The sequence below is a fragment of the Macrobrachium nipponense genome, chromosome 4 (genome assembly GCF_015104395.2).
Source record: "Macrobrachium nipponense isolate FS-2020 chromosome 4, ASM1510439v2, whole genome shotgun sequence".
In the NCBI taxonomy this organism is placed as follows: Eukaryota; Metazoa; Arthropoda; class Malacostraca; order Decapoda; family Palaemonidae; genus Macrobrachium; species Macrobrachium nipponense.
Genome location: NC_061100.1, coordinates 141,333,265 through 141,348,991, shown reverse-complemented (window position 1 = coordinate 141,348,991; position 15,727 = coordinate 141,333,265). Strand labels below are relative to the sequence as shown.

Genomic DNA, 15,727 nt, shown 5'->3' with positions numbered 1-15,727 from the left:
TATATATATATATATATATATATACTATATATATATATATCGAAATTCTTCGCAAGCATTTAATGACTTGTTCTAACTAAGTACTCCATCACGCCATAGAAAGAATTTTGCCCAAACCTCCCTACACACAAAACTCTTCTATTGAAGGACTTTCCAGCCTAGTAATATGAATATTTATAGAATAGTTTCAAGGGTCTTCCATAGAATTTGCCTATATTCCTGAGGTATATGTTTTTCATTTTTTCCCATTTCTCCGTGAAAGGAATGATTCCACCTTCGTAGATTAACGAAGTTTTTGTTTTTTTATTTGAGACATGTAGGCCTTAAAGGGAATCCACGTTTTTTTTAACCATATTTCTTTTAGTGATTTTGTTCAGTTTTATTCCCTTGTTGAGTAGAGTGTAGACAGTGCCTTAATACGTTTGTGATTTGTTGATTAAAGCACTCTACTAGCAATAGTACAAAGTAACAATGAAAATACAAGGAGAAAAACCACTAAGGATTTTTGGGATCAAAATGGATTTTGCCTTAAATCTAAGCACAGTGCACAATTTTATGTCGCTTGCCACGAATATAATTGCAAAATAGCATATATATGGCGTGTATTACAATTCCTTTGTAATACTCCAGTTACAGTCAATAGTAAATTTGCTTTAGTATATAAGTAAATAGAGTAGAACCAGTAGACTTTCAGGTGGTATAATTGTAAAAATGTGTATAAAAAGATTCAGCTGTTTTGGGTAGAATGTATGCTTTTTTTTAGTTTAATGGTGTCTTCAATATCATTATTTTCTTTATCTGTCTATGCTTGTCTGGTAGCTAGTCTTAGTGTGGTCTTTTCTTTTCTTTCTTTTTAAAAAATTCTTTGGTTATAATTATGTAGTTTTTCGTCAGTTTTTAAGCTTATAGTTTTACAGTTATATTGTTTGCTGACAATTGTGACTCACTTCTCCTTAGATTCATCACTAGTAAAGTGTGTACATATGACAGGTTGCTCATGCATGCCTACATGTAACTTACGGGTGAGTCAGTGTTGAGGTGTGTCCATGCAGTATTACGATGGAACACGTACATATCTCTCCATTTGAGTATGTTGTTGTGAAGGATAATAAAATAATATGAGGAATAATGTTTTTTATTTGGGTAACATTTAAACATAATATGGAAGGTAAAAACAAGTGACGCTAAAATTCTAAACGATCATCACAGCTATGTTAAATCTCAAAAAATGTGCTCAGGTGGTGGGGGCACTGTCAGATGGCCCCCGCCTGGTTGGTGGTGATGTTTTTATGTTATTTTTAAGGGGGCGGAGAAAATTAGAGAAAAAGGTGATGTGGGCCCCTCCAGGTCTAATAAATATGATAGGGACCCCTGCGGCATACCCTTGGAGGAGATGAGAGTTAAAGGGGGAGGGTGTTGGGCTCCCGCAAGGGTGGGCGGGGGGAACAGCCCCAGCTCAACCCCGGCAGTGATTTCAGGGGTTACTCGGGGGGGGTTTGGAGTAGTTTGTCAATATGAGCTCCGGCCTGTCATGGAAGCGGCAGGAAAGGCAGCTGCAGCAGCAGCACCAACAGCAGCAGCAGCAGCATCAGCTTTAGAGGCCGTAGTGCAGAGTTCATCACAATAAACCGGACGCCTCAGCCTCAGTGGCGGCGGTGGTGGTGGTGGTGGTGTTGCCGCCGCCGCCGCCGCGCCCCTGACCAGCCAACCACTACTTAGTTAGGAATGAGGCTACGCATGCCTGGACACGATCATGTACAAATTATAAAACAATATATTTACAGGTGAGCACAACTGTCCCCGTGGGAGAGGAGGGGACAGGGCGACAGCATTAATGCAGCGGCAGTGCTCTTAGAAGTAACCCTCTCCCAAGGGATCCAGTAGCCAAGGATACCTGTTGGGGCATCGCATGCAGGTGGCCAGACGGAGGGTCTCACTGGGAAGTTCGTCGGTGTTGAGTTCGCAGTTGGTGCCGCCATAGCAGTATGGGGGTCCAGCTACGTTGCACTTCTCCTTCCAGGGCTCGTAGTTCTTGAGGCCGCTGACTGGCTGTGGGTCCTGCATCCATTGGATGACCTGGGTCATTGTGACAAAGTAGACATCGGGGTTGGCCAAGGTCTCTTCCAACCAGAAGAGGAAGGCGTCCAAGATTTCTGGGTCGTTCTTCAGGAAGGCAGAGTGGAAGTAGAGACCCATTGGGGCACGGTTGGTGTTGTAATGACGGTCGAAGTTGTTCACCAGGAATTTGTAGAACTGATCAGCTGTTGGCTTGTTGGAGAAGCAAGAATCCACCATAGCACATCCGGGCAAGTCTTCTTCAATTGTTGGTTCTTCACGACGGTCCATTTCGTTCATGACCATTTCCCAGACTGCGAAGGAACGGGTGGGGCAGTTTTGGAGGTTACCATGGCAAGTGTGGGGCATACGGTAGTACAGGGTATAAGGCCAGAGAGGGGGGTTCTGAAGTGGGGCAGTCATGGTGGAGTCGTACAGGAAGGCGTTCTTCTCCATCATACCGAATTGGTTGTTGCCACCCACACGTAGGTAAGGAGCCCTGAGACCAATCACAGAGGAGTCGGTAATGTTGGCATACCTTTCTACAATCACACGGGCACCTGCCATTTCACGCTCCCATTCATCGAGGGAAGCCTTGGTCCAGAATGTTTCGTTGTTGCTGTGACTGTAAGGGGTAACGAACAAACAAAAATGAATTTCCTTGTCAAGATAGCAAAATATAAATTTGTTTATTACACTGAAATTCAATCCAATCTTGTTCTTTGTTTAAAACAATATTCAGTGTTTTTTTTAACGTCTGACCAACAAATCTAATTATCTACATTTAAATCATCCATAACGTGAGCTTATTCTCTGAAACAATTAGTTTTAGTTATAGTACCAAAAAAATGCCTTATTTCCGTACTACCTACCTGATGGAATGGATGGCAATTTCATGACCAAGACGATGCATTTCCTGCACAGCGGAGTAATTTGTGTATTTGTGGGAAACGAAGAAAGTCGACTTGATGGTACAGTCGTTGGGGTTGAAGCGGTCTTTGAAAATGATTTGGTAAAGATCGATGTTTTCAATATTGATAGCGTCGTCGAATGTAATGGTAATCATCTGGGGTACGTCACGAGGGTCCATGTTGTTGGGGATCTGTTTTAGATGGCAAATCATCACGTACTTTAGCTTTAGAAGGTTTGGTAGGTAGTTAGTAAAAATCAGTTGATATTTCTATTTTATAGATATAAGTAGATTGTGTATACGCCATAACTTGTTCTTAACATATTAACAAAATTTAGTGCATAAAGACTGACTTAGGAACCACAGTTCTAAACGTAACTCTTAAAAAAATGGTAAAAAAAAAAAAATGTGGATGTTTAATGAAAAGGTTTGCCCTAAACCTAAGGAAAGTAGACGGAAAGTTCATTACCTCGCTGGCATCATTGAAGCAGAAACAGTCGGGGATGCGGCACTCATCAGGGTTGCAAATGGGTGCGCTGTTGGGATCACTCTTGATGTCTGAATGAATACGAACGGATCATCAGAGAGGAATTCACAATGCTGTGTTACTTATTTTGTCATCATCTATGACACTATATTTTTTTCATATCACTGTGATATATAATATATATATGTCATTACATTGTTTTTTTAGATTTTGTTATACATATTAAGTAAATGTAAGGTAAATGCACAATTGGTATTTTGATTGTGGTTAATTTTATAACAAAAATAATACGAGTTTTAGAGTATTTTTCAAAAATCAAGAAACAACTATACATTTCATTTGAAAGGTTGTACTGTAAAGATGATGATAACAAGAACATACAACTATAAATAAAATTAAATTAAGGCTAACAATGTTAAGGTTTACTAGGTTAAAATGTGGAATTACTTAAATATTCAATGCGTAATTCACAAGGTTAGTTTTGATTGGATAGTGCATGCTTATATGGGTACATTTTACATTTGGCAAATATATTGTTAAAAGCATATTGTTTCATAAAAAAAGAGTAAATACCTTCACTAAGGCCATGCAAATGATTGCAGTAGTCTATCATGCTTCCCTCTCGACTCACTTTTCACTTTAACGTAAAGTGTGAGGAAGAGAAATATCAGTGAACTCGTGAAGAAGAGTGACAAGAAAAGCAAGAGTGAAGCCAAAAGCGTAGAGACGAAAACGATATACACTAGTGTGATTCAAAAGCACATTTTTTTACATTTTGAATGGAATAGGTTTAAAATGAAGAGGTGATGGTGTAGCTCTACACGTAAGGAAAATCTCCCTTCTTTCTGTGATCTTCACTGTGAATTATAGAAAGAACTATGGGCAATATACTTTTAAGTGCAGACGTATGGGAAAGGCCCAGAGGAGTTTGAGGCGTGTGGAGGAGGACAAGGAGGTGCTCTGCGGTAAAATGATTAGGTGCTTAGATAATGATGATGATGGAATGATTGTGGGGTGATGCATATCCTCAGTCAATAAACATTCCACAGGTGGTGTCTCCCCAGTTCTCTTTATTGTATGTACTGACCGGCCTGAAGTCCCATGATAATGGTCTCTGATGATCAGAAGTATCTGCTATCAGGCTAAATTACAAGCTCGTCCCTGTTCTTCAGAATTATGTGTATATATATATATATATATATATATATATATATAATATATATATATATATATATATATATATATATAATGTTCTTCTAATCCCATCCAAAGCATGCTACTGGGTAGGTCTGATTATTCGGTCTGTGCAAAAGCAGCAGGCAGACCATTTTCGTTGCGTCTTTATCAAGTTTATACGGTTTTTTCTGTACACTAAGGTTGGGACAGGGTGAGGTACAGGTGAATTACAAGGATAGGTGAATGGAATTGAAAAGGACCACTTGGATAGGACACCTGGTTGAGCGGCCTCCTTTTCTTTTATATTAATATACCTACCACACAGTGTCTCATCGGACTCATCTGCGCAGTCGTATTTGCCATCACAAAATAACTGCCTATCAATACAAGTTCCATCTCCACAGGCCAACATGTCATTCTGAGAACAGGGAGGGGGAACACTTATTGAACTCACTCTTATTATTTCCATCGTTTCTGGAGAGACAGAAAGACTTCAGGCATCGAAATAAGGCTACCCAAGATGAAGGGGGCGACAAAGGCGAAAGATTTTTGTGGTGGCCAAGAGGGGGGAATGTTCGGGAGAGAACAGAAGGGACGAAGGAAATGACAGGAAAGAAGCAAGAGATTCAAAATTTTGATGAAAAGAAAAATTGGATTTGAAATATTGGTAATGGGAGAGAAGTTATGTTGGATGGGCTCCTGTATTTGGGGATTTGTGCCCAGTTATGTAGAAGAAACTACTGCTGATTAATCAAGGGCATGTTATCTGAAGATGTTAAGTCTGAGATTGAAACTGTTGCGGAAGTGTTAGAAGAATTAATAACAAACAATTTTAATATATGATTAGAAATGTTAATGAGGCCACAAAAGAATCACCTTTAATATTAAAGTAAATAGAACGGAATTGAAAGCCATTCGCTGAGAAGCTGAAATAAAATGTACATGGTGGTGGTCGAATTTGCATTCTCATGGTGGTTAATCATTTCCTATATACAGTTGCCTCCATGCGACTAAATTGGAAGTCAGCTTTTGAGGAAAGGAAATTGTTGTTAACAAAACTGACAACAATTTTGTCTTAAGGGCTGCATTTGTTAGCATAAAAGAAGTAAGATATACCTTGGCCGATATTCTAAACATTTCTTAAACTTTCATTGTGTGTAGGTTCAGTGTTTACTATGAGTTTTAACCTGTAATTTACCAAAAGCTGATAACGTTTTATACAGATGAAATTGAAATATTGACAGAGGTGGTACATATTTACACCAAAGCTTCTGACTTGTATGATCTGACTCTGAAAGTCTCGTTTAGAATATGGCCAAACTGTCATTTGTCCCTCGTTGGTTGTGGTGACAAGTGTCTGGTTTCGTAATGTTGTGTTCCATGTCATCAAGTACAGTGACTAATAATAAGTTGGTGTAACACTAAAGTGAAAAAAAAGAGTAGGTCAGATAACGTTAGCTTTGTCAGCCAGAGGTGCAGAAAAGTCTAATGCTGTTATGTGTAGGACAGTAAAACTAAGAGACGGTGAAGCAAGTACTGCATCAGGCTGCATATACGCTTGGAAATGTTGAGTCTCCTCAAGTGTCATTAAATAAGAGTTTTCGAGTTGAATGTGAGCCATTCCAAAGGGGCAATGGTTGACTTGAGATCTTATACTTTTAATGAAAGAACTTAACCAAGCGATCAGTGTTGTCAAGACCAAGATACTGTAATGTTAATATATTAATCATAACATCGAATGTATTTCTTTTATGTTTTAGGTTACTGTATCGCATTATATGATTATGAAATTGAATGAGTATTTTCTTAGTATACGCGCCTGTTGCAAGAAAATGGTCTTAAAGTACTTTTTGAGTTTCGAGGGGGTGATATTGTGGTATAGTAGCTACACGTGAAACAAGTTTATTATTAGGGCATGGGTACACACCGCATGCGCTTTCGTCAGATCCATCGCTACAGTTTTGCTCTCCGTCACAGAAAAAGTGCCTTTCCATACAGGTGCCGTCGCCGCAGGCCAAGTAACTATCCTGCAAATTCAAGTCACAATTCCCTATTAGCTCATGACGATCAGTAAAGAAAGCGGTCATTGCTTTCCCCTCAAGTACCTTTTAAGTCATTAAAAGACAGCGATGTGTGGGAACTGTAAATCTGCGTGTCTGTTCCATCTGGAACTAGGAAACGGGTAAAGGTGTCGAAGTAAAGGATAGAGAGAATGCAAGGCAGTATAGTGTCATGTTTAGACCATGGGCCATAGTGTCCTTTCAGTCGATGATTAAAGCTTAAGTGTCGAGTTCTTGTTGAATCTTTCCTTTCTCTTATAAAAGTGACAATGATTTAACGGACAAAGGTGGAGGAACAAAAACCGATAGCCATTACGCTTAGAATATTAAAATTGTTGATTAAGAATTGTCGATTGTAAATTTGAATTTTCCACTTTCAAAATATTTTGCAAACCGAGCATGACCAGATCATTTAAAAGCGCAGGAAGATTGCGTAAAAGCATAACCGACATGATTTTTTTTAAGAGTAATCTGGTGCTCGTTGAAACCTCCACGCAGTCTCCGAGAGAGAGAGAGAGAGAGAGAATGTTGTCTCATGGTCCTTGAAGTTTCTTGTGCTCAAGAACTTGTCACTCACGAAAAGATACTGCTATTTGATCGAAGTCGACAGCCATTGGAAAAGTAAGTATCCCGACAGAAGAAAAATAAGCATTTTGATTTATTAATGATTAATTTGTATTAATATTCTTTTGCCAAAAGCCATCATCATAATCAGGGGCATGGTGTCGTCACCCTTGACGCCTAAACCCCGCATTGAAAGGGGCTCCTGTGAGAGGAGACGTACCACAGGTGTTTTCGTCGGACTCATCGGCACAGTCAAATTTGCCATCGCAAAACAGGATTCGATCAATGCACGTTCCGTCACCGCAGGCCAGCTGGTTCTCCTATGAGCATCAGAAGCACAAAACATGACATATATATGTATATATATATATGTTTATAGATTCCCATTACGACATGGTGGGATTAGTGTTCCCCTTCAGGTAAATTTCCAGTAATGATCGATCCAAATAAAAGCATTTTACTCTACAACAAGTTAAACACTTCCTGATACCCGCCCCCCACCTTTTCTTTTCTATGACAGGATTCTGAACTCTTGAGTATTTTAGTAGAAAAACATGGTAAATAATCAACGATGACAGGCTCGGGAATTCGCTATTTTGTGAGCGGAAAGAAAATAATTGCATTTAAAATTACTTATTAAAATGAATTAAATAAATAATCCTACACTTATTCAGACTAGTGAACGGAAAACTCATGAGTAATAATAATTCTTTTATGCTTTCATTCACTCTGATTTGCTTAAAGTTCATCTTCCATTCCAAAGGTCTGAAACATACTTTGAAGCCATTAACTTATAAATATTCACAAATCATCAAAGATACTCTCGCACACTTCTCCAGTAACATTTTTGATAGACATGGTGTTGTCTATTTGCAACATTATATCTTTTGGCATTGAAATTACTGTACTCAAAATAACTCTGAAAATTAGTAAACATCAAGATTTCCTAGAAGCATGAAGCAAAAATACTTAAGCAATAAATTTGACAGTACATATAAAAAACGTTAACGGCATTTATGCTCTCCCATATGCATTCATGATCATGATATTGTTCCATACTAGTCATAATCTTTTCATTTTTTTTAAATCATTTCTTACCTGGCAAAGAGGCTCGACGGTGTTGAGGAGGGGCTTGACGACCCTCTTCTTCTCCTTCTGGTTACAATTCTTGACGTTGTCCTTCCAGTCACAGGTCTGCAATTCCAGGTTGAAAGCCAGACCGTGGGGGCATCTCAGCGCCTGGAGACCCTATTGGTTCGTAAACGAAAACATCGTGATATGTAGAGCATCCAGAGGAGGAGGAATATAATCTCATGTATATACAGAGAAGGTGGACGATGTTTTACTGAAGAATGAAAATATTAAAACCACTGCCACAACTACCATAATTAGAATAAAGGCATGTGTCATGTACCTGTGTAAAACTGGTGTAGTTTAAAATTGGGAAAAAAATCCAGTCGATAATGAGTGGTGTATGAATTATGTGTTGGGTTTTTTCTTCTGTCTAGATAACAGTTGTACAAACGTCATGCCAAGAACAGCATTTAAGAAATCGGTGTGCGGACAAAATCATTACCCGTAAAAAATATATCTGGGGAACAATGAGCGATCAGTCATTGTGCGTCACTTCAAATCATTAATGGTGGAGGCGAGTGAATGATTTGCGTTTGTTTGAGAAGAGAGTGGTAAGGGAATAAAGGAAGAGAATGGGACTTTGGAGGACATGAGTGGGAGGCACTCTCGTAATGCGTCGTTTGCTTTGAAGAATGTGCAGCATAAAATCCGCTGCACTTTAGTGAAAGGAATTTTCAGGTTGGCTACTCAGTTCACTTCCACTTATTCCCTTCCCCCCCCCCCTTCCGTCCACATCCTTCCCCTACCTACTCCCCCATTACCTTTCCCCTCCTGAACAATCCAGATCCCTCCTCCTGATTCCCCAACCCAAACTCTCTCATACCAGACAGTCCTGACGTCATCTCTCTCTCTCTCTTGTGTGCGCTTGTGTGTGTTTGCGTGCACGCGCGCTCAGTAAGCCGAGGCCGCTTTTGGTTCAATCTGAAGGTAATCGAACGCTTGAAAGTATCGGTTTAATGGTTGTGAGAAAAACAGCTAAGTTGATTTGGATTGTTTAGATTGTTTTGTTTACTTGTATACAAGCATTGAATATGCATTTGAACATTTAGATAATTTTGGTTTTTACTGAAATTTTTCTACTGGAAGCATGGTATACACCGATGGAATATAATTTTTGAAACATTATGTATATATATGTATATATTATATGTGTATGTATGTATGTATGTATGTATATATATATATATATATATATATATATATATATAATATATATATATATATATAGTATATATATATCGCTCGTTTATTCATTTAGCGCCATTGTTTATTTATAGATAGATTCATACTTGTTTGTGTTTCTTTTAACCAGGATGTCTACATTTTAAATCCACTACGTGTGGGTAGGTGAGTGTTATTGTCTAGCAACTTTGTCGTGATCGCATATTGTAATTTTACTATGGTTTCCTTTGAGTTCAACCAAATAGGTACCTCGACCAAAATTATAAATATTTAAAGAATTAAATAAAGAAGTTCACCAATATTCAGGTACCGCAAGTGTGCGTGCAAGATAGACAAATGAATGTTGCAGTTATATGTGCGGGAGTTTAATACCTTGCTGGTTAGACTTCTTTGCCGGAGCGTGAAGCGGATAATGTGTAAGTTTACAACAAGAAGGGTTAATTCACGATTGACCACGTAAGGATTATTTTGTAAGCCATTCCCTGTCAAAAGAGTGAGTAAAATGTTGAATAATATACGATATATATATATATATATATACTATATATATATATATATATATATATATATATATATATATATATATATATATATGGGGGGAGGGGGTGTGCGTACGTGTGTCGCGCTCGTAGCCAGAAATTGGGTTCGTAGTTTTTAAATTCTTGTGAATTTGATTCACCGTAAGCATGGTTTCTGCCGGTACAATGATGTTATTTATTTAGTTCAAGCTGGTGTTGTTAGTTTATATGTTTATTTACGGATGGTGATGCCAGAAATGTTTATTGGCCTCGAAGGTGAACGAACACAAGTTTGGTAATTTCCTCTTCTCCAAAGTTCTGGCTCCATCTGTGGCGCCTGGGAGTGAAAACGGAAACAAGCCAGCGAGAAATAGAACGAATCTGACAGAGCAATTCAGAACGGCTTTCACCTTTCAGCTGTTGGATTTGGAGGCTCTTGCCTTCTCTAATGCACTTCTAACGTATTCAGACGTGCTTTTTTTTTTATTAGAACGAGCTTCAGGTGGGGGTTAGTACGTCAATATATGAGTAGCTGGTTAAGGTGAGCATAGAGATATTAGTGATTTATATTTAGAGATCGATTGCTGACATCCGGCAAAGAGGAAATTTCAGATATTGTAGGATTGTGATTGTCCATTTAAGTGTGTTATTATTATTATTATTATTATTATTACTATTATTATTATTATTCTGCAACACATCTTACATTCTGCTACTTAATTTTCATCCCAAAATCAGACTTTGATATTTGTCACGCACTTATGTCTCTCGAAGTAGACTAGTAGTGTAATCGAAACAACGCACTGCCTTCGGAAGTCACGTAAAGCCATTGGTCCTGTCGCTGAATAACCACCGGTTCCATGCAACGTAAAAACACCATACAAACAAACAAAAACAACGAACTGCCGAGAGTGAAAATTCCCCATGAAGAGCAATGTAAGCCTGCTTGGCAGGTTGTTAAACTTCATTCTGTTTAGTGATGAAAAGGGCGTCTGCGATAGGGAAGAGAGAGATAGAGGGAGCACAGGACAAGAGAAAGTGGTCAAGGGCCTGTTAAGTTTTGACTCCTACGATTAAAATCAATGCTGCCTACTGAAGAGTAGGGGAAATGTTTCCTTTCGATTTTTTTTTCCATTTCTTTTTTATCTGTCACTGTCATCTCTCTTACTGGTAATGGTGGAGCGTATGTTGCATTGTGATACGCATGTCATTATATATATATATATATTGTGTGTATGTGTGTGTGTATAGAGGGAGGGGTGTGTGTATGTGCGTATATGTGCATTTATTATTTTACGTTTCCGGTCCACATTTTGTTATTTACAATGCTTGTTGTAAATTAGCTTCATGTCCATCCCATGATCAGTTTAGGGAATTCTTATGATTTTCATATTATTGAACTGTTATTTTGATACTAATTGCAATTTGATGCTAAGTAATCAGCACATTTAATTTTTTCTTGAGAACCTTACTTAAGCATATAAGGTTATCACTAATATCAGAATATCAGTGTGTGTGTGTGCATGAATAGGTCCCGGTACACTTAAGCAAAAGCATTCATCGAGCGCACTCGTTGGAAACTGATCTGACGATTTGCCGCCAGGGAATCGTATTCTCTCCATGTCATTAAAGTGCCTCTAACTTGAACCAATGAAACCAGGAAAGTTCGCACATTAGATTCAGTAACGTAGTTCTGGCTTTATTATATGTATTTACCGATAGTTCATTTATTCCCCGCTGAGTGGCTTTGTAAGAGGTATGTTGTTGCAGTAGTGATCTAGTTAGCATCTCTTTTGCTTTTTGCTTGGACGTTGGCTAAAGGACAAGACAAGCATTTAGACTTTTCGTTCTGAAATGCATTGTTTTTTTTTTTTTTTAGCTTATCTAAGAGACAGTTTGTATTAATATTTTGGTAGTTACTATTCAGTGCAGTATAGTGTTATCGAGAATATTAGGTTTTAAATATTTTTAATTAAACAGAAATAGCTATGTAGTTGTGATACCCTATGAAGGGTAAAGTTAAGATGAATTCTTTCTCTGAGCAGATAAATTTATCTCCAAGTGGGGTCTCGCTTATTCTTCTGCGCGTGCGCATCTTTACACCGGTCGTGGAGGACTTTAAGTCTTGCGGGCGGCGACAAGAGCCGGTCTGGTAGACCTTGAGGTTAGCTCGAGGGAAAGTTGACTCGGTAATTCGACCGCTGATGGCGCTGGTGCGCACACCATACTTTTTTTTTTTCTTTCTTTCTTTTACTTCAACCATCCTGTCCTCTTCTCCATCCTTTGCTGCTACTTCATTATCTCCTTACATGTCAGGCTTGCTTTCTTGCCCTTTCCTCTCTGGTTCTTCTGGTACATGCCGTTTCCTTCTTCCAGGACCCTGCCCTTCTTTTAGCTCCTTTTGTCTTTATCTGTTGATTTCTAAATGGTCTCATCCGTCCTCGTAATCATTTTCTTCTCATAGACCCTTATTTATTTGTTGATAATATTATAGCAATTGCATTCGATTTTTTTCTGCGGTTATGAACAAAGCTGTTTGTTCTCAGCATTTCTGGACGTGTTCTATTTATTAAAGCAATTCACAAATCTGATAAGGCAAACTTATGGTTTTTTTTAAATTATACCTGTCGATTAATGAAAGAATTTAGAGGCTACTAATCGTTAAGTATTATAGATCGCTGACATACAGAGTCGAATTCAGACGAGCAATACTCGTTTAAGTGCTAACAACGCCTCTCATGATCTTTGGTCATCATTACATAAGAACATCATTATTGGGAAAATATCTCGGCTGTCTTGTGTAAGAGAGAGGGCGGCGAGTATGTGTGTGTGTACGTTCGTGCGTCCGCAACCTTGCTGTGACCAGTGGCCACTCCCTCAATCCCCCAATCCCCCTTCCCTCTTTCAAAAGTGATTGAAATCGCTGCATTTCAAAAGCCAAGAAAGACTCCCAGTCCCAGTTGCTTAATTCACCTCTTAATGTCGTTGGTGAAGACATCAAATATTACATTGCCAGCAAAGAGAGAGAGAGAGAGAGAGAGAGAGAGAGAGAGAGAGAGAGTGAAATGAAGCAGGCAGCTAGAAACAAGTTTTTCCCCACGCAGACCTTGGTTGAAGGACTTTCAACAGAAGTAAATGAAGAAAAAATGAGAAATCACGCAGCTGGTGACATATCAGTAGTTACACTTCATAGGGAGGAGGGAGGTGGTGGTAGGGGTGTGTGTACATGTACCGTGTCGAAAGATTTGTTCAGGATGGGAGAGAATGAAGGAAGGGTTTAGTGACTTGGGGGGGGAAAGGAGCGGTGATGGACTCGTGTATGGAGAGGTGCCAGGGATTGGGTGGCATGCAAGTGACCTTTAAAGACTGGATGCGTCGACGAGTAATGCATTATGTGATTACTAAAAGTGTGAATGTTTTAAAAATAGTAAATCGTATGCAGTTTTCGCTTTACGAACAGCGCTATTTACCATTTGTTTTCATGTGATCACCTTATTTGTAGGTTTTAAATCTTCTTTTTATTGCGACTGTAACTGTATAAATGCATCGCATCTAAGTATGTAATATGCATTTACTGCATATGCTTGTGGCATCCATGTACAGACATGCCACACAGGCTTATTTTTGAAATGCATGTTTATCCAATGTACTTCGCGTAACAAATTTGTGTATCATTCTTGGTAGTTGCAGCAGTAGTTGCACAAAAATGTCAATACAATCACAAGAACTTATTTGTGGGTACTTACTGCCTCTGTGCACTGGATGACGTCACGGCAATCATTCAAATCGAGCCTGAACCATTCTCCTGCGCCCTTGTCTCGACACAACTCTTTGGTGAAGGCGTCGGCCTCATCTTCAGTGGGTTCGCTCACGGTAGCCGCCTGACGTTTCACTATTTCTCCGGATGCTGTCGGGGTAGACCGAAAAAACAAAAAACAAATTAGTAATACAAAATCAGCCATTTGATAAATGTAAAATGAGCAAATAATGAAGATGAACTTCATGGAGGATGATGATGATAATAGTAATAATTGTAATAATAATTTTTGGTCTGCTTACTAAACTTCGTGGAGGATGATGATGATAATAATAATTATTATAATAATTTTTGGTCTACTTAGTAAGCAATTGAGATAAATAATGATAGGAAGTGATTACAGTATGGTACCAGAATTGGTCTAAAACTCCCCGAAATAACAGCGTTATGATACGAAGATTAGATTTGATATTCTGAAACAAGAATGATTCCATGCTTAAGTTCATTGTACACCTCGTTTAACGAGAACGTTATCCAATCTTTTAAGAGAAAGCTTATGCTACTTAAGATATTGAAAGATCTAATCAAAATAACATTTGCTTATTTGTTTTTGATTCTCGTGTTAAATCACTGAAATATTTTTAGTCATTCCTTCATGTTTTATTTTTAAATCTGCGCTAAGTAGAGGAAAGATACAGACAGAAAACGAACGGACTTATTTGTAAAAGTGCTTCAAAGGAAACCGTTATATAAATAAATAGTGTTATTAATCATACGGTTGTACAACACATTGATGTTATCCATTGATTATATATATATAATATATAATATATATATATATATATATTATATATATATATATATATATATATATATATAGTTAATGTTTAAGGTGTGGCAGTACATTATCACTCCTCCCACCGCCCGATCTTAGGGAAAGGAGGTCAAGAGACAATTTCGTGCCTGGCAGATGTGGGTTAAGGCACCTCTGCCTACTCGCCACTGCAGTTTTCCTTTCTCTTATGCTTAGAATAACTTTGGCAGGGTCCAGAATGAACCCCTTGCCTTTCTCCCTGCCCTTTGAATAATATAGTCTAAGAGGTTTGCGTTCAACTGCTCCTCACAATAAGACCACTGAATTTTAGATTATTTTACATTGTAATCGTCTTAAATCTAATTCTTTTCTATTTAAACGTCCAAGTTGGCCCTCGCCTCGTGGTGCATATCCCTCTACATCAACTAACGGAAGGTTTAGGTGGATGGTGCTGCATCAGCAAAAACTGGAATGGAATTTGTCGAAAAAAAAAAGAGAGGAGGGGTTTGTTGATAGGTGTCTTGTCTCGAAGGCGCCAACCATTATTGGTCTGAGAAAGTTCCACGATGGCGCCCTGTTTTTATTACAACTCAGAGTTGTGTTCATTATGTAGTGGAATATCGATTATGACATATTGGTCCCATAAGATAGTTGCGTGCATTTGTCAATCAATATGTGTGGATTTGTATAGAGAGACGGAGAGAGGGAAGTAGAACGAGGAGGTGGTAAATAAGCGTGTTGCAAGCGACGGAACTTTCTCTATTGCCGTTACAATAAAGAGCAAGAAGTAAGAGAAAGGAAGGAAATGAAATTCGAATGGAATCCGAGACTCCTCTAGAGGTTCTCTGGGAAACCCTTGCCTGAGGGAAACTTTCGCAAGGTTCCAGGAGTTAAATCGATCCGAGAATCTGCTTCTTTTCTGTGAGAGGAGAAATATTTCGGTATTTTATTCAGCTCTAGTAATGTTAAGAAAAAAAAGTCCTCCCTTCGTTCAGTAAAAAAAATTTTAGCCTGTCATTAGTGTCTTTTTAGGTCTTTAATTCAGGACGCTTCGAGAAACCATGAAAGTA

At 38.5% G+C, this 15,727-nt stretch overlaps 1 protein-coding gene across 2 annotated transcripts in view; it reads right to left on the bottom strand.

Moving 5' to 3' along the window:
- Window positions 1–1,121: 1,121 nt before the first annotated feature.
- LOC135211238 (chitin deacetylase 1-like) overlaps window positions 1,122–15,727 on the bottom strand; it is a 15,656-nt gene continuing 1,050 nt past the window's right edge. Inside the window, exons 2-7 of one of the 2 annotated variants that reach the window (XM_064244508.1) lie at window positions 13,833–13,993; window positions 8,351–8,500; window positions 7,473–7,572; window positions 3,435–3,523; window positions 2,928–3,157; window positions 1,122–2,680 (exon numbers count right to left, since the gene is read on the bottom strand). In XM_064244508.1, the coding sequence (XP_064100578.1) occupies window positions 1,852–2,680; window positions 2,928–3,157; window positions 3,435–3,523; window positions 7,473–7,572; window positions 8,351–8,500; window positions 13,833–13,993 (1,559 nt within the window). In that variant the 3' untranslated portion in view covers window positions 1,122–1,851. Of the gene's footprint in view, window positions 2,681–2,927; window positions 3,158–3,434; window positions 3,524–6,555; window positions 6,656–7,472; window positions 7,573–8,350; window positions 8,501–13,832; window positions 13,994–15,727 lie in introns of both variants that reach the window. The other variant, XM_064244509.1, reaches the window with a different exon arrangement.